We start from the raw sequence: 21396 nt of genomic DNA, 5'->3' as shown, positions 1-21396 counted from the left end.
GGGGTGGAGATGTACAGCTGGGTGTCATCTGCGTACTGATGAAACTCCACCCCGAAACCACGGATGATCTCACCCAGTGGCTTCATATAAATGTTGAACAGGAGAGGCGAGAGGACCGACCCCTGTGGTACCCCACAAGTGAGGCGCCTCGAGGTTGACCTCTGCCCCCCTGCCAACACAAATTGCGTCCGGTCCGAGATGTAGGAGGAGAACCACCGTAAAACGGTGCCCCCCAACCCCCCTAACCGGTGCAACAAGATACCATGGTCGATGGTATCAAAAGCCACTGAGAGGTCTAACAGGACCAGGATAGAGGAACAGCCCCTATCCCGAGCCCTCCAGAGATCATCAACCAACGCGACCAATGCCGTTTCCGTGCTGTGCCCAGGCCGGAAGCCGGACTGGCGCGAGTCTAGACAGACAGTTTCTTCCAGGTGCTGAGGGAGCTGTCGTGCCACCACACTCTCAACAACCTTCGCAAGAAAGCGAAGGTTGGAGACAGGCCGGTAGTTGGCCAAAGTAGCCGGGTCCAGGGAGGGCTTCTTGAGGAGGGGTCTCACCATAGCCTCTTTCAAGGCAGCCGGCAAGAACCCCTCACTCAAAGAAGCGTTGACGATTCCCTGGAGCCAGCCTCATGTAACCTCCCGGGAGGCCAGTACCAGCCAGGAGGGACACGGATCCAGTAAACATGTGGTGGTGTTCAGCCGTCCCAGCATTCTGTCCATGTCCTCGGGGGTCACAGGATCAAACTCTTCCCATAAAATGGACTCAAGACCTGCCTCCATTGGCCCGCCTGAACTAGTCCAATCGGAGGCTAACCCGGCCTGGATCCGATCAATTTTGTCATGCAGGTAACACCCAAATTCCTCTGCCCGACCCTGCAAAGGGACATCCCGCACCCTCTGATGAAGGAGGGAGCGGGACACCCTAAACAGGGCGGCAGATCGGTTACCTGCAGACGCGATAAGAGCGGAGAAATAGTTGCGTTTCGCCGCTCTTATCGCTACTAGGTAAGTCCTCAAATGGGACTTTACCAATTTCCGATCGGATTCAGAGCGGGTGGCCCTCCAATTACTCTCTAGGCATCTCTTCCGACGCTTCATCACCCTCAGCTCCTCGGAAAACCAAGGAGCCAAGGTAGACCGGCATCGGGTGAGGGGCCGCAAAGGCACGACCCGGTCCAGGGCCCCCGCGGCCGCACCATTCCAGGCGGCCACCAGGTCCTCAGTCGAGCCACAGGTCGACTGAGGACCTGGTGGAGAGGGGCTCAGCCTATTCTGAGGGAGAGGGGCTCAGCCTATTCTGCAAAGTACCTGAAGGCAAGATGAGAAGCAATGGATTTAAACTAATCAAGGAGAGAAGCAACCTAGAACTAAGGAGTAATCTCCTAACAGTGAGAACAACTAACCAATGGAAAGTCTTGCTTCAGAAGTTGTGGGTGTTCCATCACACAAGGCTTTTAAGAAGAGACTGGACAGCTATTTGCCTGGAATGGTATAGGGTCCCCTGCTTCAGTAGGGGGTTGAGTTAGAAGATTTCCAAGGTCCCTTCAAACTCTGTTATTCTGCTTGTGACTATGTAGGAATTCTAGGCTGATCCCTCTTGACACCGCCCACAGGTTCTGCAGTCCTTCTCATATGGGATAGTTTCAACTTTCCACCTAATTATCTCACAGGTTGTAGTGAGGATAAAAGATACATTGTTTATCTGTATGTATATGAGAAAGATGGGTGCTCTTCCTCACAGCTATATTGAGAGGTCAATAATCTTATGGGTAAAACTTCTTTAAAAACATTTTGTGTTTTCAAACCCTGCCCTGGCTATGGGACTTATAGATAGTCCTCAGGTTACAACCATAATGGCATTTGCCCATTACAAACAGGAGTAGTAATGGTTGTAAAACAGGTCAATCATGTGATCCACCTGAATTTACAGTGTTCGTTGTGGTGGTCAATTGTCAGTTTGGCCATCATCAAATATGGTCATGTGACCATGGGATGTGGCAAACAGTCATAAATGCAGCTGTGTTGCTGAGTGCCCAAAGTGCAGTCATGAGGGGGACGAACAGATCTAGGTTGTAAATCTCCTTTTTCAGATAGGCTATAAGTTGAGGACTACCTGTAAAAGCTTTGAAGGGGCAAGGAGGGAGATACCTTAAGAGACTCACAATCCACTACCAGTCATGTTTTTTCTGTCTTTCCCAAATGTCTGATAGTTTCAAACAGTGCTTTTTTTCTAAAAAAGAAAAAAGGTACCGGAACTCACACACATCATACAACCCGCCTTGCCTACCCTACAAGGTTCCATCCAAAAAAGGTGCCGGAACTCCGTTCTGGGCGTTCTATGAGAAAAAAAAGCCTTGGTTTCAAAGTCTTTAGATCAGGGGTGTCCAACCTTAGCAATTTTAAGACTTGTGGACTTCAACTTCCAGAATTCCCCAGCCAGCCATGGGCAGGACATGCTGGCTGGGGAATTCTGGGAACTGAAGTCCACAAGTCTTAAAATTGCCAAGGTTGGACACCCCTGCTTTACACGGTGCAATTCACACAATACGAACAATTGACCCCTAAATCTGTTAGCCCTCCTGAATCTTCATGGCATGAATGTATCTTGGGTTTCTTTGCTTTATCAATGGGAATATCAGTTTTTCCAAAATACCTGCATTTGATCTTCCATGAAGGTGATGTTTCCGTATCCAGGTCTTCCACTCCCTGAAAGAAATAGCCTGCAAGTGATTTTGTTTGTTCATTGAATTTCTAAGCTGGTCGACTCCAGAAAGCCTGAGAACTGTGTTTCTCAACCTTGGCATCTTCAAGGTGCCAAGGTTGAGAAACACTGCCCTAGAATGTTACATGGGAGGTCTTCTTTCAGGATGTTGGACAAAGTCCAACTTTTATTTCAGGAGACCTTGGATCAGTTTCAACCTGCCTGGTAGGAAGCTTGCAATGAGATGGAATCTATATCATGAGGAAGGTCCTCAGCCATGGCAAGCAAAACATCTGGATGAACTAATCGAAACAAATTGTGGATGACAGCACTGTTTTCCTACATTAACTAAATTGTTTGGATTCACACAACCCACTGAACCGTAAATTAACCACTAACCATAAAGGTGCAACAAATATTGAGCCACAAACTAGCAACCACATTAGCCTACTATGCTCTGTGCACTCATCTGTAGACTCTTTTGAACTCCATGGAGACAAGGGAAAAGAGGATGCAGATTAAATAAATAAGCATGTAGACTGATCTAGGATTCATACTTGTAAAGCTTGATTTCTCCTACTCTTAACTCAAATCACCCTTTGCTGTTGCTTAGCTGTATTTTGAGGATGACAAAATACAGATAGTCCTCAACCTATAACCACAATTGAGCCCAAAATTTTTACTGTTAAGTGAGACACTTGTTAAGTGAGTTTTGCCCCATTTTATGACCTTTTTTGCCACAGTTAAGTGCAGCTGATAAGTTAGTAATCCACTGATTACGTGAATCTGATTTCTCCATTGTCTTTGCTTGTGAGCAGGTAGCAAAAAGTGATCACATGACCTTGGAACACAGGAACAATCATAAATATGAATGAGCTGCCAAGCATCTGAATTTTGATCAAATAACCATGGGGATGCTGCAAAGGTCGTAACTGTGAAAAACAGTTTTAAGTCACATTATTCAGTGCTACTGTAACTTTGAACGAACTATTGTTAAGTTGAGGACCACCTATAACGGTTTTTTGGCACTCATGATAAAGCCTCATTAAGTATGGCAATTATAAATCCACAGAAAAGATTTGTTTTATTGATTAGGACAGAACACATTCCTAAGCAAATGTCCATTTTAGGGCACAATGAAAGGAGATGCTAGTTCGCAGTCTTATTCAACAGGAACTGAGATTTTAGGCACAAAAAGAATGCAAGTATGTCAAAGTTCACCTTTTTCTCAAAACCTCCCGCTTGTTCCCACTTTGGTCTGCCTCTCCTCCAGACCACAATCTTCCTAGTACATTCACTTTCCTCAGAAGCTGTTTTGCCTTATCTAAACATTTGTGACATTAAAAAAAAAAAAAGATACTATCACACAATTGCAGTTGCCTTCTTGACTTTTTTTTAAACCCCACTCCACCCTAGTTCCACCCTTGACCCATTCAGGTAGAAAAAAAAAAATTGGTCCTTGATATTCTCTGAGCTTGTTTGTTTTCTTGCAGCTGTTTCATCACCAAACTAGGTAACATCATCAGTGCTAGAAGGAATGGGTTTTGCACTGATGATGCTACCTAGTTGGATAATGGGTCAGGGATAGCCTAGGGTGGAGTGGGGTTTTAAAAAAGACAAGATGGCAATGGAACTGTGTGATAGCATCTTTTTTTTTTTTAATTTCACAAGCTCATATTGCAAGGGTTTTGAGAAGTGATGGACAAGCTGGAGATGTCAATTTATCCTTTGCTAGAGATTCCATTTTCACCCCAGATCTTCTATTGCTTCCAACTTGTCCAAAGAGGTTGAAAGTGTTGACCAAACTGCTCAGGAGCCAAATTGGTCCAGAGATCTCCAGTTGGTGACCTCTGGACCAATTTGGCTCCTGAGCAGTTTGGCCAGCACTCTCAGCCTCTTTGGACAGTTGGTGATGACCTCTAGTTTATGTTCCTGTGAATCAGCTGGACACCACCTTTAGGGCTGCAGCCTGATCCTCACCCATCTTTCCCAGTCCTTTTCTGCAACAATGGAGTAAGATGGCATCTTGCTGGGTGAACAGCTCAGCCTCTCCCCTGGAATGACATAATGGATAAGAGAAATGTTATCTCACTGCATCAAGATAAGTTGAGATCACCAATTTCGGGGAATCCACCGGTCTTTCAATCCACCTTAAAAGATCTCCCTCCCCTCCCCTTCCCTCCCTCTCTCAATTGCATCTCCCCGGGGTCCCCTGGGTGTGAGGAAGGGAAAGAGAGGAGAGAAGATCTGTGCATTTTAGGAGTGAGGGGAGGGGAGGGGGGGGGAGGCGGCTTAGGCTAGGAGATGCAGAGAAGGAAGAGAGAGAAAAAACAGGCGAGGGAAGAGTAAGAGAAGGGGAGCCGGAGAGGAAAAGAGGGGGGAAGAGAGAGAAGGGGGGGGGAGAGATCTGAGATAAGGCAGGGAAACCAACCCTCTATAAGAAGAAGTGGGGAGAAAGAAGAACGGCTGAGGAGGACGGCAGAGAAGAGACTGAAGGAGCGATTGCAGAGAAAGGGAAGGTGGAAGGAGAAGAGAAAGAGTGAGAGGGGGGGAACATAAGAAAAAAAGGGGGGAGAGAAAGATAGGTAGAGAAAGAAAAGCTAGAAGAGCAGAGGGAGGGAAAGCAGAAGGTAAGCCGGGGAAAGAAGGGGGCAGCGCGGAAGAGGCTAGTCCGCTGGGAGGCAGGGAGAGGCGGTGAGAAAGAAAGAAAGAAAGAAAAGAAAAGAGAGCGAGAAAGAAGTAAAGTTAAGGACGCCTCGCAGGCAGCAGCGTCTCCTTCCCGCCACCCTCCAGATCCAGTCCCAGCGACCCCAGCCGCGGAGCGGGCAGTCCCGCCACTCCGGCGCCTGGGGGGGGGGGCAGAGAGAGAGAGGACGAGGCGGCGGAGGGGAGGCAGCTCTTCCACCCGCTCTTCCCACCGACCCCCACCCCGAGTGTGCAAACTCTTCACGGCCGGAGCTCCTTCGCCTCCCCGGACGCCACCCGAGCATCTTCCGCATCTAATTGACGTGGGCGGCGGGGGGAGGGGAGTTGGTGGTATCCCCGGGAGAAAGGGCGGGAGGAGGAAGATGGAGGCGTCGAGGAAAGAGACCTAGGGAGCGGGAGAGCGAGAGGGCATGGAAAGGGCAGGGGGCTTCCGAGGATGAGGGCTCGCTCGCGGGGCGCATAAGGGCCGGCCGCCAGGAGGCTCGACTTCCGCCTGTCTCCGGAGCCTGTGAACGGGGGTCTTTGCAGCGGGATGCTGAGGAGGGGGCCGCTCAGGTTTTAAGCCCCCTCCTGACCCACCAGGATGTGGACCGGACCTGGCAGGGGGCTCTGCCTGCTGGGAGCGCCGGGGCTGCTGCTGGTGCTGCTGAGAGCAACTTGTATGGCTGGTAAGAGAGAGAGAAAGTGGGGAGGGGGTGAGAGAGAGAGATTGGCTTGGAATGTTTTTTTGGCTGCGGGGGGGGGGGGAAGAGATTGAATTGTTTCTTGTAAAAAGAAAGGGATTTCTGTGGAACAAAAAGATGAAGCCAGTTCCAGTGGAATCCCAGTCAGGGGTAAGTAACTCTTCCTAACCTGCCCAATTTTTTTTCCCATTCATATTTGTGAGCAGGGGAGTACGCCTGCCCCCTCATTTATGGACATCCATTAATCGGAGATAAAATCAGTTGTTCTGAGGGGGAAATTTCTCTGTCACGTTCTTTCCTTTCACTCTCGCTTTTTATCTATCTACTATAAATGCATCTTTTCCAACACCTGATCAGCCACAGCTTAAATTGCTCCCCAGACTGTGCTGTTCTGTCTCAGCCTCAGGGCATGACCTGAAGAAACGGCACCAAAGGAGAGGCAAAAGTGTCTCTGAGCATGTGAAGTATCTTTCTCCATATTCCCTACTGTTGAGGAGCAGCTTTGATTTGTTCTCACCTTACAGGTTTCCAGTGGCTGGGGATATAACCTGCCAGTCTGAGTATCTATCTATTGTCTTAACATTTCAGCATTTGCAGTTTTTGAGTTCTGGACAGTCTATTCAGGAAGGACAAAGAGAAGGAAAAGAAGTTTAGATAATCTTTAGGACAAGGGGTAATAAACAGAAAGATGTATGCTCCTGTCCTCTCACCAACTGCCTTTGCTGATTTACCATTTTTCCATCCATCTTCCTCTCCTTCCTCTTTTTCTAGTGCAATTTGTTCCTGCAAAGACCTACGAGGACTGGTGGGCATACAAGGAAACACTTCACGGAAGCTTTGTGCCAGGTACAAAATGCTCCATGCCTGGATAGTGGTAGTGGAGAACGCTCCAAAGAACAAAGAATAGCTTATCTTCTTTAGATGCCCTCTAGATGCCATCATCCTAGATGTTCCTTCAAGGTTTGTGACCTCTTCATGAGGGAGACATTTCTTGTGACCAAAACATGTATTGGGGCCAGCGAATATCCTTCATGTTTAATACATGTCTTTATTTTTTTTCTTACTACATCCTATTGACCAATGCTATATGGTTTACAGCCACAGGATATTGTAAAGATCAGCAGCTGAATCTGCTTTTGACTGATGATTTCAAAGAGGGTTCAGCAAAAAAAAAAAACCACTTGCTTTGAATTCAGAAATCTAGCTAAAAGGTTCAAAGAGTGATTGATAAGAAAACCTACACTGGAAACTCAGATGTTACTTCCAACATGGTGCCATCCAGATGTGCTGGACAATCCTTTCCAAGATTCCCTGATGGCATGGAAATTTTGGGAAATGTAGACCAACACATTTGGATTTTACTTGGTTTGGGGACAAATGACCCAATCATTTAAAATTATTTAAAGGAGCTTCTTACATTCTTAAAGCTTAGCTAGGGGGCAGCACTAAGCCAAATTTGGCTAATTTCAAAAAGCTTAGCAGAGTTGGACCTGGCTTGTATTTGCAGAACAGACTATTAGAAAACTCTTAAGGCAGGGATCTTCAAACTTGGCCTTTTTATGAATTGTGGACTTCATCTCCCAGAATTCCTCACCAACATGCCTGGCTGAGGAATTCTGGGAGTAGAAGTCCACAAGTCATAAAAGGGATAGGTTTGAAGACCCCTGCTCTAAGGAATTTGGCTAGTCTGGAAAGCCAAAAACAAGCTTCCAAGATAGGGCAATGGTCAACTACCTCAGTATCATTGCCAAGATATTGATATGGCAGTTCCCATAAAGTCACTAGGAGTCAACCTTGACTCAAAAAAAAACAAAAAACAAAAAAAATCCCTTTAGCTTTACTTGTCATTATGAAAGGTTAGAGGGACCAAGAAGACAGACTGTGTATTAGTTGTTTAAATGTTTATTTTTATTTTGGGGGAAATGGTTCTATTTATGCCCAAGCTGGGGGATGCTTCCATGATAATGAGGCATTCCTCTGATTGCTGATGCAGTAGTCCACTATAAGGCCTATCACATTGGCCTGCAAGCCTTTAGCATCACTGCCAGAAACGACCCCTTACCCTGATCCATCTAAACATATCTCCAAAAAAAAGGGGGGGGAGAGAATGGGGAATTGTCACAAAGAAGGCCAAATGGAAAGATTAAAATCCTCTGACCTGGCAGGCAATTTGATATCTGCAGAAGTTCAAAATTGAAGTATATATAAAATGACCAAATGTATGATGAGAGAGATGACAGACCAGCAGGCTGATAAAGGAACTGGGTTGCTAGATCAAATTCTAAGTTAAGAATTTTTGCTCCTGTGATGACATTCCTAAGCCCAATTTTCAAAGTTTGCTTTTTTGCCGTATCTCAGTCAGAACCAACACAATCTTTCACATTGGCCCTTTAATAAATTCAACACATCCTTTATTTAATAGGAAGGCATGCTTACCTCTCATCAGTTGACATAAAAGAGTGTGTGTCCAAGGGCAATCAGCATCTGGTAATAGTGGGGATGGGGTGCAGGCAGGGGTGTTTGTGCAGGGAGAGGGACAACAAATTTAAGATGGTGGCCATAATCATATGCTTTTATATTATGCTACAGTTGCCACAGACATAAAAAAGGAGTGATATTTTGATTACATGGTGGTGGTGGCCACAATATTGATTTTTGGGACCTTCTCCCCAGAGATTCCTTTGGGCGTGAGGGAATTCTCCCCTTGATCAGGAATGGACTGTTGGTTGGTTTCTCACCCTTCTGTTTGGAAGCATTGATGGCTTTTCTCCCTCCCATCTCATTTCTCAGCCAGAATTAGATCACCTTCCCTTTCTCCTTCCCCTCCAGGGCTCTTGGCTTCTTCCAAACTTCCAGACATGGTGATGGGGGAAACCAATTCCCCGTTTCATTTAGGCAGGTTTAGTCCACGCAAATTGGAGCACATCTGCATAATTTATTCTGAGCTCAGGAATGGGGTTTCCTCAGCGCGGGATGTTGGCTCCCCTTCTAGGCAGCCCATTAGAAGGGAAGGCCAGAGGAGAACAGCTGTCTCACCAGTTACCCCCTCTGTCTGTCGAAGGCTGGGGATGCCGCGCAGAGTCCCAAGGGTGGTGGTGCCGAGGAAGAGGAAGAGAAACGTTGTGGGCTTCCTGTGAGGGAGGGGACGCGGCTGGGGGAGAGCGCTACTGCGCCGCAGCTGTACACAGTGCAGAGCTAAGGTGGGGGCTGGGCTCAGCTTGGCAACTGCAAGAGGCTGCATTAATATTTAATATCTCCCTTGCTTGTTCCAGCAATGCAGCGAACAGGAGGCGAAGAGAAACAGTCACAGTAGATGGATAGTTGGGTGGGTGGCTGGGCTGAAGGGGTGGGCTTGTGAGTGTGGGGCACAAAGCCACAAGGTTCTTTTCTTCCATCACCCCACCCACTCGACCTGCCTGGGGGAACGTGGAAAAAGCCCATTGGAAAGGAAAAAATAAATAATTAAGTGTACACATATAAATGAGGATACAAAGATCTGCCAGAACCATTGAGGGACTGAGACTGAAACAAGCTGGCAAACACACGTACAAAAATGAAGTATGCCCAGGAAAGACAGCCTAGAAACATAGTTTGACTAAATGGCATGCATACACATTTTCCCCAGAGAGAAGGAGGCTACTAAAAATCTCTGTATTTGTGCAGGCACACACTTACTTCAGTGTATACAGTTTGTGTGTATTGATTCTAATGCACCACCTGATGACAATTTGCATTCTATCAAAATAACACAGTCTTGCCCATCCTGGTAACTTAGGGCTCCTATGATCCTTGGGCTGGGGAGGATGGACATTGCAGTCAGCAGAACTGGGAGTATCTATTTGGGACTGTCTGAGAACCCAAGAACAGCTACAACAATATCATGCCTATTCAGGAATATCTCCTAAGGCAGCTCAGAAACGATCCTGGGAAATAGAGACACATGTTTGCCCTACTGATTTTATATTTGCAAACGCAGGAAGGGCTTCAGGAAAGGCTGTGGCCATTTCCAGCATCCCTGCCCCATTGCTGTCCTTCAGTGCATGGGATTCAATCCTACATTGATTTGCAGTTCCATCCAGCTTCTCTTCTGTATTGTGGTTCTTTACATTAGCTATGTGCACAGATGCAACCAGAGGAGGAGGAAACACACTGAAGTGCTTGTAATCTTCCTTCAGCCGCCCACACATATTGGAGGCTGTTTTCAAACAAATGCACACGCACGCACAAACACATACACAGAGGTGCATTTGCTGAATGGCTCCCCTGATGCCAACACTCTCCCTTGTCTGTAATTGCACCCTAGAGAGCCAGGGATAAAAATATTTCCTTGGCTGAGAGAATATGTTTATTCTCTCTCTCTCTCTCTCTCTCTCTCTCTCTCTCTCTCTCTCTCTCTCTCTCTCTCTCTCTCTCTCTCTCTCTCTCTCTCTCTCTCTCTCTCTCCCTCTCTCTCCCTCTCTCTCTCTTGCTCGCTCTCTCTCTCTTTAGGTCCTCCCTTCTGGGGTCTTGTGAATTCAGCATGGAGCCTCTGTGCCATTGGCAAACGCCAGTCTCCTGTGGATGTCAACACAAGTCAAATGATTTTTGATCCCTTCCTCCCTCCACTTCGGCTCAGCATTGGTGGAAAAAAGGTGCGTCTGGATGCACACACTGGTCTCTAAGGTTGATGGAAAATAATTCCCAGCTCAGCCTTCTTTGACTGAAGCTGGAATCGGGGCATTGCCCCTCCAAGCCTTCTGGAGGGCACCAGGTTGGGGAAGGCTATCCTCGCAAGCATCGGTGACCAGGAGTGCAGCTATTATCGTAAAAAAAAATAAGTTGCACTAATGGCTAATTTCTGGAGCACCTAAGTGCAAGTAACTTCACTCAGCATTGAAACATTTGGATTCATTCCAGATTTTCTCATATTACCGTACTTGGTGACAAAATCTGAGATCGACCCTTTTGTTTTGCCCTCCTCAGCTAAATCCCCAAAGTGGTGAGCAAAGAGGAATCTGCTAAAGTCCTGGGAATATCTGCTCCTTCCCAATCCTCCATGGACTCAGAATTCCTAAAGATGCTTTGTTTGCTCCAAGGTTCATTTCTTGGGGAAATAAAGGGGAAATACAGGTAGTCCTCGAGTTACAACCCTATTGAGACCAGAATTTTTATTGCTAAGCAAGGAGGTTGTTACGTGAGTCATTCCCAATTTTAGAATCTTTTTTTGCCCTGATTGTTCAGCGAATCAATGCAGTTAAGTGAATCCTGTGGTTGTTAAGTTAATCTGGCTTCCCAGAGTCATTGACTTTGCTTATTGGAAACCAGCTGGGAAGGATATAAACAACAATCACAGGACCCCAGAATGCTACAACAGTTGTAAATACATGCCTGTTGCCAAGCGCCTGAATTTTGATCACATGATTCTGGGAATATTACAACAGTCATAAGTGTGAGGACTGGTCATAAGTCATTTTTTAAAATGCCATTGTAACTTTGAATAGTCGCTAAACAAATGGTTGTAAGTCGAGGACTATTTGTATATCTTGCCATTCTTTCAGGAGCTGAAGGCAGTATATGTAACACTCCCTCCTATTTTTGCCCACAATCACAATCCTATAAGGCAGGTTGGTTGAGAGAGAGGGCTGGCCCCAAATCCCCCAGGAACCTTGTATGGCTGAAGCAGAACTGGAAGCCATCTCCAAGTCCAACATTTTTGATACAATATTTTATGTAATACAGCAACTGCATTTTGTTAAACCCAAGTTTAGGGTTTGGAGAGTTTCGTAAGTCCAATTATCCCAGTTTTCTTTCCCAGTCAGGGAAAGGAATTACATCTTCTCTGCCCTCACCAGAATGCTGCCAATTGTTTTTGTCACATCTCAAGGGGCACTGGGTCTCTTCAAAGGTCATGGTGAACCATAAACTGGGTTTGTTTAGCAGCAAAATTATCTTAGACACCCATTTTATGATCTGTAGCCAAACAAAGTTCAGTTGTCAAGATACAAATATCATAAAAGGAAGTTGATCTGTAGAGAAAGTGCTACTTTACATGTTCCTGACCATGAAACAGATTGCAAGAAGCATTAGCCTTCAACAGTGTGGAAGGAGTTGATTTTTAATAGATGACATCATCATCAGTAATAGTAATAATTATTGTAGCTGAGAGGTGTCAAACTGGTGGCCCACGGGCCAGATGCAGCACGCGCAGGCCATGCTCACCCCAGCTCTGCAAAGGCAAAAAAATGTCATGATATGTCATGATACATCATGTGACGTGATTGAGTTTGTCACCTGTATTGTACAGTAGATCCACTCTGCTTCCAACAGGCACTTAGTTTCTTTTCCCCCCTCCCTGCAAACAGTGCTATGGAGGGCAGTTCAGTCATGTCCCTCATTAATGTCCAGAATATGGAGGACATGAGGGTATTATATAAGTCCTCTCTTCAGTCCACAGCCTGGCAGGGCTCCATGGTCATCAAGGAACTCTGGGAGGTGAGGCAGCAGAAATGATGGCTGATGTGCAGGTGGCAGAAAACAACAAAACAAGGTTGTGTTCAGGGCCACATATGGTGATAAAAGTGGCACAACCAATTCGCTGCAGGACAAGAGTTACACTAATATTGAAGAAGTGGATGAACAGAATTAGTAAAGAAAGAGTGCCAAAGGAGGGACAAAATAAAATGTGAAGGACAAAAATTATAATATTTTAAATAATAAAATTGAATTGTTTAATTGTCCTCAGTGAATCATCCTGTGGCAAGTTGGCCATGGTGAATTGGCTATGCCTTAAACTGGCCCTCTTTAAGGCAACCTTTTGGGGGCACAATAGGACTGGAGATGCCCTCTGGGAGCACCACGACAAGTATGCTAAAGATTTCACTGACAAAGTCAGCTCGTGTTCATTCCATGTTGGTAGAAGGCAGTAGGACATGGTCTTCAAGTTGATCTGGAAGTCTTCAACTTTGCAGATTGATGCTGGAGACTGAGCAGCTGCCAGCTGACCAGCTGCCTGGCTTCTTCAGACTGTTAGAGATAGGATAAACAGTTGGATTTAGAAGATGATTAATGCCCCTGAGGAAGAGAGTGATGCCTGCTTCCTTGAAATAGGTGATGATGACGATGCTCCCTTTTGATCCAGCACTGGTAAAGAACTTCTCTCCAATCATCGACCTTCCCTTTTTAGGAAAAGCTTTGCAGAAGATGCTGGGATGGTAACTGGAAAGTTATCTGAATACCCTGTAAGTGATACTGTGTGGAAATAGCCTCTATTGTCACTATTGTCTCCTCCTGCAGATTAGTGGAACCATGTACAACACAGGCCGACATGTCTCTTTTCGTCCAGATCCAGTACAGCTGGTTAATGTTTCAGGAGGACCTCTGCCATACAGTCACCGGCTCCAAGAAATACGGCTGCATTTTGGCAGTGAAGATGGATTTGGCTCAGAACACCGGATAGATGGCGACAGCTTTTCTGCTGAGGTGAATACAACTCTTGTTCAAACAGGAGCAACACCACTGAAGGGGTCCTCTGCAGATTTACTTAAAGTTTTGTCAGGGGTGTTGATGGGAGGGGGAGGGTGGTCAAAATCCGCAAGATGGCAAGGGTGGCAAGAAAAGAGAGAGGGAGAAAGAGGGAGGGAGGGAGAATCCTAGAAAAGTCCCTTTTTTACATTGGCCACTCTAGGACTTTGCCTCTCTGTTGGGAGCAAGGAGAGAGGGTAGCTTACCTCCTGATAGTCCTCTTTTTTGTTTGCGTGACTCAGCTGAGGAAGCGTTAGTTTAGTTTGAAACAACCTCAGGGCTTTCTTGGGCTAAAATTAATCTCCCGTAGCTCTGCAGTTGACTGCTTTGTAATGTTCAGCTACCCATTAGCCTCAGTCATTTAAATAGGTTATGCAAACAAGGTCAGTGTATATATATTGGTACTGAGGTAAAAAATTAGTTTTGTTTGTATTAGAATGCAAATTTATCTCACAATTTTGGGTAAGCAATACCACAAATCAACTCAGAATTATTGTTGGGCTTAGCTGCATGTGGTTTGTTTCCTCTTGCTCCTTGTCTTCATCTAATGAGAACTTTTAATACCAGACCATGATAGTACAAAAATGCACCACATTAGGAAGAATTGTTTGCAATAACTGTATTAAGCAAAACTGTAAACAAAAACGAATGTTTCAAGAAGTATGCTTAAGAAGAGATATAAATTTTTCACAGTTCTGAAGCTTATTGAATTGAATTTGACAGCCAAACAAGGTAAATAAATATTTATTTATTAAACAAATGTATATGGCCAGCCAGCTCATACACAGGTGACTTTGGGTGGTTCACAATATTAATTCACAACATCAAAACCCACAAAACCCCAACCCATCCGTGTCATCAACAACACAATCAAATCAACCTCTTGATGGGTTATATCTCCATTTGTGGTGCCCAGGCCCCCTGACAAAACCACAACTTCAGGAACCTTTGGAGAAGCAACAGGGTGGGGGCCAATCATACTTCGGGGAGAATGATATTCCCTAGAGAGGCCCACCACCAAGAAGGCCCTTTTTCATGGTTTCACCAGATGTACATCTCTACTAGATGGGGCCTATAACAATGGTGGCGAACCTATGGCACGGGTGCCAGAGGCGGCACTCAGAGCCCTCTCTGTGGGCACGCGCGCCGTCGCCCCAGTCCTAGGCCTTCAGCTGGGTTTTATAAAACCTTTTCACTTTAGGCCTGCACCGCCGTGTGCAAAAAAAAAAAGGTTCAATCAATCAGTCAATTTCAACTTCTCACGGAAAAAAAAAGATCTTGCAAAGTTGGAATTGATTGATTGAACTTTAGTCCCACCCAGTCTGCCGTTACCACCACAGCCATGCCCACCCAATGGGCCATACCCACTCAATTGGCCACACCCAGCCAATGGGCCACACCCACCTGGCACCCGACAATGCATAAGTGGGTTTTGGGTTGCAGTTTGGGCACTCAGTCTCTAAAAGGTTCGCCATCACTGGCCTATAACATACCCTTACTTTCCATCCTGGTGAGCAGGGTGGATGTAATAGGGGAGATGCAGTCTTTCGAATAGCCTGGCTCCAAAGCCATTTGTAACATTACTTTTACTAAGTAAAACTGAATTGAAAAGAATCACTTTTTCCTTTGTCCTTTCCCTTAGGTGCAGTTGATCCACTACAACCAAGAACTCTACCCCAACATTTCCGAGGCTTCACGCAATCCCAATGGTTTAGCTGTCATTTCTATCTTTGCCAATGTAAGTGCATTGCTGCGACTGCAAGGGGGCATCAGGTGGGGCTTGAATAGGCAAGGGGAGATGGGAATTTAGGCAGCAAGGAACAATACCTTGGATGGATTTCCACTTGCAGATTGGACCAAATCCTAACTCTTTCCTGACCAGGCTGTTAAACCGAGAAACGATTACCCGGATCTCCTATAAGAGTAAGTGGATCAAGTATGAAAGATGTGGATCATATAAAGAAGCTATTTGCAAAAGTGGCTGAAAGCTGAAAACTTAAATTTTTAAGACTGGAGGGGACTAAGTGGGAATTAATACACACAAGGATTCCTCTTGGAATATTGATGTTAGCAAAGCTTGACTGTATCCAGTAACTTCTTTACTTCAACAAAAGATTTAGGGAGGAAAAGACTGTTGAATATGACAGCATGAAGGTTTTGAATACATGATTCTGTGGTCAAATAGTAGAACTGCTACTTTCGATGGGTTATTCATTAGTATTTATTTATTTAGCATATGGCATATCATACATGGACTTGCAAAATATATTAACATTTCACTTAGATTAAAAAAACACAGATATGAATGTTAAAAAGATCTATATTCAGATACCAAGGTCTAACCAATTCATTAGTTTCTTGGAAGTATCAGAAAGATCACAACTGGTACCTAAATGGATTTTATTAGCAGAATTCTGCCCATCTTCTTAAAGTAGCCATGATATCTATTTCAACAGATGATGCTTATCTTCTACACGATCTGAGCCTTGAAGACCTTTATCCAGAGACATTTGGTTTTATCACTTACCAAGGATCCATGTCAACCCCTCCATGCTATGAAACAGTCACCTGGATTCTCATTGACCGTCCCATCAATATTACCTCCGTTCAGGTAGGACCCTAGGACGCATCAATGCTGGACAAAGTCTCTTTAACCTCCCTTTTGTCATTTCCCTGCCTTCCCCTGCTCTCTTTGACCCCGTTGCTGTCCTGGTGTCTCCTCCACCATTCCTGAGCACTTGTTTCCCATCCCTCTGTTCTTCAGATTCACTCCCTTCGTCTTCTCAGTCAGAACCTCCCTTCTCAAATTTTCCGGAGCATGAGTGACAACTCAAGACCTCTCCAGCCCCTTTTACACCGAAGCCTTCGGGGCAACCGAGACCCACGGCGCCCCACTAAACGTTGCAAAGGAGCCTCCTACAGGCTACATGGTATGCGACCCTGGAATCCCATATGAAGAGCTCTTCCACTACACTCCCATTCCACTTCTTTATTTTGAGTCTGTCTTCTTTTTTAAGTTTTCCTAAAGTTGCTCAAACTGGAAGATCTTTTTCCTTTTTACCCTCTCAAATCCCCTATTTGGTTGAGTAGTAGGGGCTAATGCAAAATAAGTTGGGAGTTTCAGGCTGAGTTCCCCCCAGCTTTCATACAAATATAGCTACTGTATTTGGGCTGCAAATATTCAGATGGCAGGAAAGAGATGCAAGAACTCTTGACACTTTAGTACTACCTAGTGGTCATCCATATGTTTGCAGACCAGATGTTGAGCTATAACACTCTGGGATGTGCCCTGAAATATATAAGCTAGACTGCTGCTCTCAGATGTCACCATGTCACCATCAACGTTGTCACCTTGAACAGACAATCCAATTGGCTTATAAATGCAACTGGGAAGGGGGGAGTCTATTTTGTCCTTTAATAGGGGAAGTAAAATGGTTTATCCCAGTCAGAAGATAAGAACAATTGGGAAATAATTTGTGGGCCTCTGTAGTATAGAATGTTTTGATGACTCTACCCCATCAAGAATAAACCTGTCAGATTTCAAAAGCCTTTGTAAACCAGTGACAACAGGCCTAGGACTTATGCACCTGTCCTTCTTGCCTAATGCAAAGACCAACCACTAGAATATGATATTTATTTGTTTGTTCGTTTGTTTGTTTATAATATTTATTGGCCGGCCATCTTACCGTAGGATAACTCTGGCGGAATGGGGCAACTTGTCACAGTCAACTCGCTGGGAGACAACTCGCATTGGTCAACTCACCACAGGACAACTTGCTGCGGGACAATTCAACAGTTCAATTTAATTATTTAAAACAGTTAAAACATATTTTGATTTTTGTCATTTACATTACATTTTGTCCCTTTTTGGCATTCTTTCTTTATATTCCACTATTTCTTTGATATTAGCATAACAGTGAGTTGTCCCATGGCGAGATGGCTGAAGCAAGTTGGCTGTGACGAATGAATTGTCATATAGATCCAACTCTGGGAAGCTTAGAGTTACATATAATCTAAAACATAAAAAAATAAAAACAAACATTAAAACAAAGACACATGGGGAGGGTGGGGGCGGAGTGGGGGGGAGGGGGGATCTGTTACTACTCAATCAACCACCTCTATTGTTCCCCCACTGGGGCCCCAAACTGTCTGGCAGAGCCAAGTCTTTAGGCCAGGGGTAGGCAATCTTGGCTCTTTTATGACTCGTGGACTTCAACTCCCAGAATTCCTGAGCCAGCCACACTGAGGGGAAAGGGAGAGGTTTCCAAGCTGAGCCATGCTGGCTCAGGAATTCTGGGAGTTGAAGTCCACGAGTCATAAAAGAGCCAAGGTTGCCTACCCCTGCTTTAGGCCCTTACAAAAAGATAGGAGGGTTGGGGCCAACCTCACATTGGGGGACAAGATGTTCCAGAGGGCAGGAGCAACAGCAGAGAAAGCCCTCTTCCTGGACCCCACCAGCTGGAATATTCAGGCTGACAGGACCCACAGCAGGCCTCCTCTGCTGGCATGAGTGGTACGGGGTAATCCCGGTGGGGTGAGATGATTCCACAAGTAGCCTGGACCCATGCCATGAAGGGCTATCCTCCTCTAGCCATCCTGAGCCCACCAGGAAGGCCTCATCCACATATCAAAAAGCAGCATTCTCCAACCCGTTGGCACAAAAAGGGGGGGGCGGCAGGGAGAGCCGGTCATCTGCCTTCTGTACTTCATTTCATTGTAGGCCAATACACACCTAGTGTGTGCTGTAGCAAGCACACCTCCATGTCTCCAGTCATTAATCATTATCCTCCATGTCCATTTCATCCTAGGCTGCTATACTGGGAAAATTATGAACCGTTTGGAGATTTTTATCTATTTTTCTTTAACTTATTCACTTTGTTTCTTTTTAAATCAGCCTTATGAAAATGACCCAAAGCAGGGAAATGGCAGAGAGACGGGAGGCTGGTAGGAGAACAGGAGAGGCTGCAAGTAGGCTGTTTGTGTGCATATATGGTTGCGCACATGGGAGTGCAAGCACAAGAAAACAAACAAACTTTAAACTTCTTGACAACTGTAAAGAAAAGGAAGAAAGGCCAGTTCCCACCACCACCCCCTTCCTTATCCCAGTATGGATGTACCTCCCATTTTTCCTGGACTAAAAGACCATGATGTTTTTGGCTTGCTGAAGCTTTCCTGTCATGCTTATAAGCGCTAGAAGAAGGCACCCCTTTGGATTGAGTGCAGGGGCTTGAGTGAAATTACCCCAAATTAGTCAGTTTTCCTTTCTTATTTAAGCCAGAGCAAGAAGAGTGAAAGGGATGAACCAGTGAGATGTTCATTTCAGGAAGGAACTCCTGCTTTGTGATACAAGTAGTCCTTGAACCTACCACCGCAATTGAGCCCAACATTTCTGTTGCTAAGTGAGACATTTGTTAAGTGAACTTTGCCCCACTTTATGACCTTCCTTGCCACAGTTGTTAAGCGAATCACTGTGGTTGCCAAGTTAGTGAAACGGATGTTAAGTGAATCTGGCTTCCCCATTGACTTTGCTTGTCAGGGGGTCACAAAAGGGGATCATGTGACCCTGGGACACTGCAAATTTTCATAAATACGAGTCAGTTGCCAAGCATCAGTTGCCAAGCATGACTCGTGGACTTCAACTCCCAGAATTCCTGAGCCAGCCATGCTGAGGAGAAAGGGAGAGGTTTCCATGCTGAGCCATGCTGGATCAGGAATTCTGGGAGTTGAAGTCCACAAGTCATAAAAGAGCCAAGGTTGCCTATCCCTGCCTAGAGAATGCAGCTGAAACAAAGGAGTTAGTGGTTGCTAATTCTTTTCATCTCTCTTCCTCTTCTTTTTTGCAGTTGATGGAACACAGCCTCCCAAACCAGGCATGTAGTTTTGCTGCAAGCTCCTGAATGTCTGAGTGTGTCAGTTGCTCAAAATGCTCAAAGTGTCCAACTGAGGAAGCTACAATCTCCCATCTCTGAATGATTGCCACAGCTTCTATTGTGGGAAAGACAACATGTGGGGTACCAGGGAACCAGGCTGGAATTCCTGCCTTGGGGTGTTTGGAAAACTCTGATCACAATAGGGTTGGGTTGCCAAAAGCTTAAACAATGAAATGAGGGCTATTAATTTGCAGAATATGGCACATCTCCCCCAGTGCTATAGCCTAATATTTAAAGAAGGCGGGAGCATCCAGGAGTGTGAGGACTAGAATCTTTGCATTGCCTCCCTGCTAAAGTAATGCTGTCTGTTCTGGAGATCAAATTTATTCAAAATCTCTTATCAGGTGGAGGCAATGTACCCCAAATTATATACAGAACTAAACTGTATCAGGCAGACAGTTGTATTCCCAATACTAAATGCACCTTAGAATGTTTCCTCAGAAATGCAGAGGAACATCCTTATAATATCCTGGTGAGACCCCAATATGTTTGGGGGGACATTCTGAGACCCACAGGAGCCTTGGGACTAAAAATTATAGTGGGATAGTTTTCTCCAAGACTTTAAAATGCCATGAATCTCAGGAAGTTTAAGAGGGGGGGAATTGCATTACATGGGTGTAACCCCACAAACTCTTAAGCTTCAATTGTTCTTTTTAAGAAGAGTTAACTTGGAACTTTAATCTGGGTAAAACTTGAGAGAATCTGGGGTGGAAAACAAATATGATCTCCCTCCCTACTCTATCCTGGGGGGGAGGGAGGGTTGAGAGAACCAGTAAAAGAAGGGATCTGTACTTATCACTTCATTCTAAATGGCCTTCAACAGCCCTAACTGTAAAACAGGAGAGGGGATATTTTTATTGCCAAACGAACCCACCTTTTGAATATTGATGAGTATTATTAACTTAAGAAAAACACTGGTTTTCCAAACAAGCTTTGTTTTCTTTGGAGTGATTATTTCATTGAGGCAAGGGCTTAATCTGTCACTTTTAAGGGGCAGGGCCCAATTCACACCATGTTGGGATGGTCACACAGATATTCAAGAAGGGCCAAGAAAAATTGGTGGCTGCAACTGCATGATTGAAGTGCTGCCCCCTTTTTTGATGTATGTGGGGGTGGGCCTACAAGCCCAAAGTAGGAATACATTTATATTTATATGCACACCCCTATACTGTACATCATGCATATGCACGCATACATAGGAAACTCTGCAATTCTCACATATCGATAGAAGAGAATATTTGTATCTGAGGGTTGAACTGTGGGGTCCTTGGTGCTGTCTGAACTTGTTTTTTTTCTTGCAGACATTTCATTACCCAGCTAGGTAATATCATCAGTGTTAGAGGGAAGCAGGTTTTATTGTCTGTTTATATACAAGTGGCTTGTCCTGTCAGTATTAGTGAGAGTGTTCTAGGTGGTTGCTTAATTAGGCTTTGTTTTCTGCAAGAAAACAACCAATCTCAGAGAAGACCAAGGACCCCACTCTCACTCTCTCTCTCTCTCTCTCTCTCTCTCTCACACACACACACACACACACACACACACACACACACACACACACACACATGCATGCACACAAGCAAAAGTGTGCCTTCCCCCTACCCTATACAGAGAAAGCCTACTCATGCTTCCTAGATAGAACTCTGAGCAGATACTCACATAGTTTTTCAATGACAACCCCTACTCAGTTCAGAATTAAGATTCCTTGTAACAGCTCCAAGGAGAATTGTTTATGGATAAACTGTATGCACAAACTATGCTGGGCGTTGGAGATCCTGATAAAAAAATATCTACCAAAACTCAAGGGGACCATTGCAAATACAAAATTAATATACCAGCTCTATGACCGTAGGCTTTTTGTTTTAAAATTTTTA

The 21396-nt window shown here is 45.1% G+C and overlaps 1 protein-coding gene across 1 annotated transcript; it reads left to right on the top strand.

The window, feature by feature from the left end:
- The first annotated feature begins 5995 nt into the window (after positions 1-5995).
- Positions 5996-20355, top strand: LOC107283090 (carbonic anhydrase-related protein 11). The gene is made up of 9 exons (XM_015810939.1): positions 5996-6080; positions 6867-6941; positions 10584-10726; positions 13368-13553; positions 15238-15333; positions 15446-15518; positions 16052-16206; positions 16360-16525; positions 19439-20355. The coding sequence occupies exons 1-9, from the start codon at positions 5996-5998 to the stop codon at positions 19471-19473; spliced, it is 1014 nt and encodes a 337-aa protein (XP_015666425.1). The 3' UTR covers positions 19474-20355.
- Positions 20356-21396: the final 1041 nt, after the last annotated feature.

Source organism: Protobothrops mucrosquamatus, unplaced genomic scaffold (genome assembly GCF_001527695.2).
Source record: "Protobothrops mucrosquamatus isolate PMUCROS unplaced genomic scaffold, P.Mucros_1.0 scaffold25, whole genome shotgun sequence".
Lineage (NCBI taxonomy): Eukaryota > Metazoa > Chordata > Lepidosauria > Squamata > Viperidae > Protobothrops > Protobothrops mucrosquamatus.
This window is presented reverse-complemented; position numbering and strand designations above follow the sequence as displayed.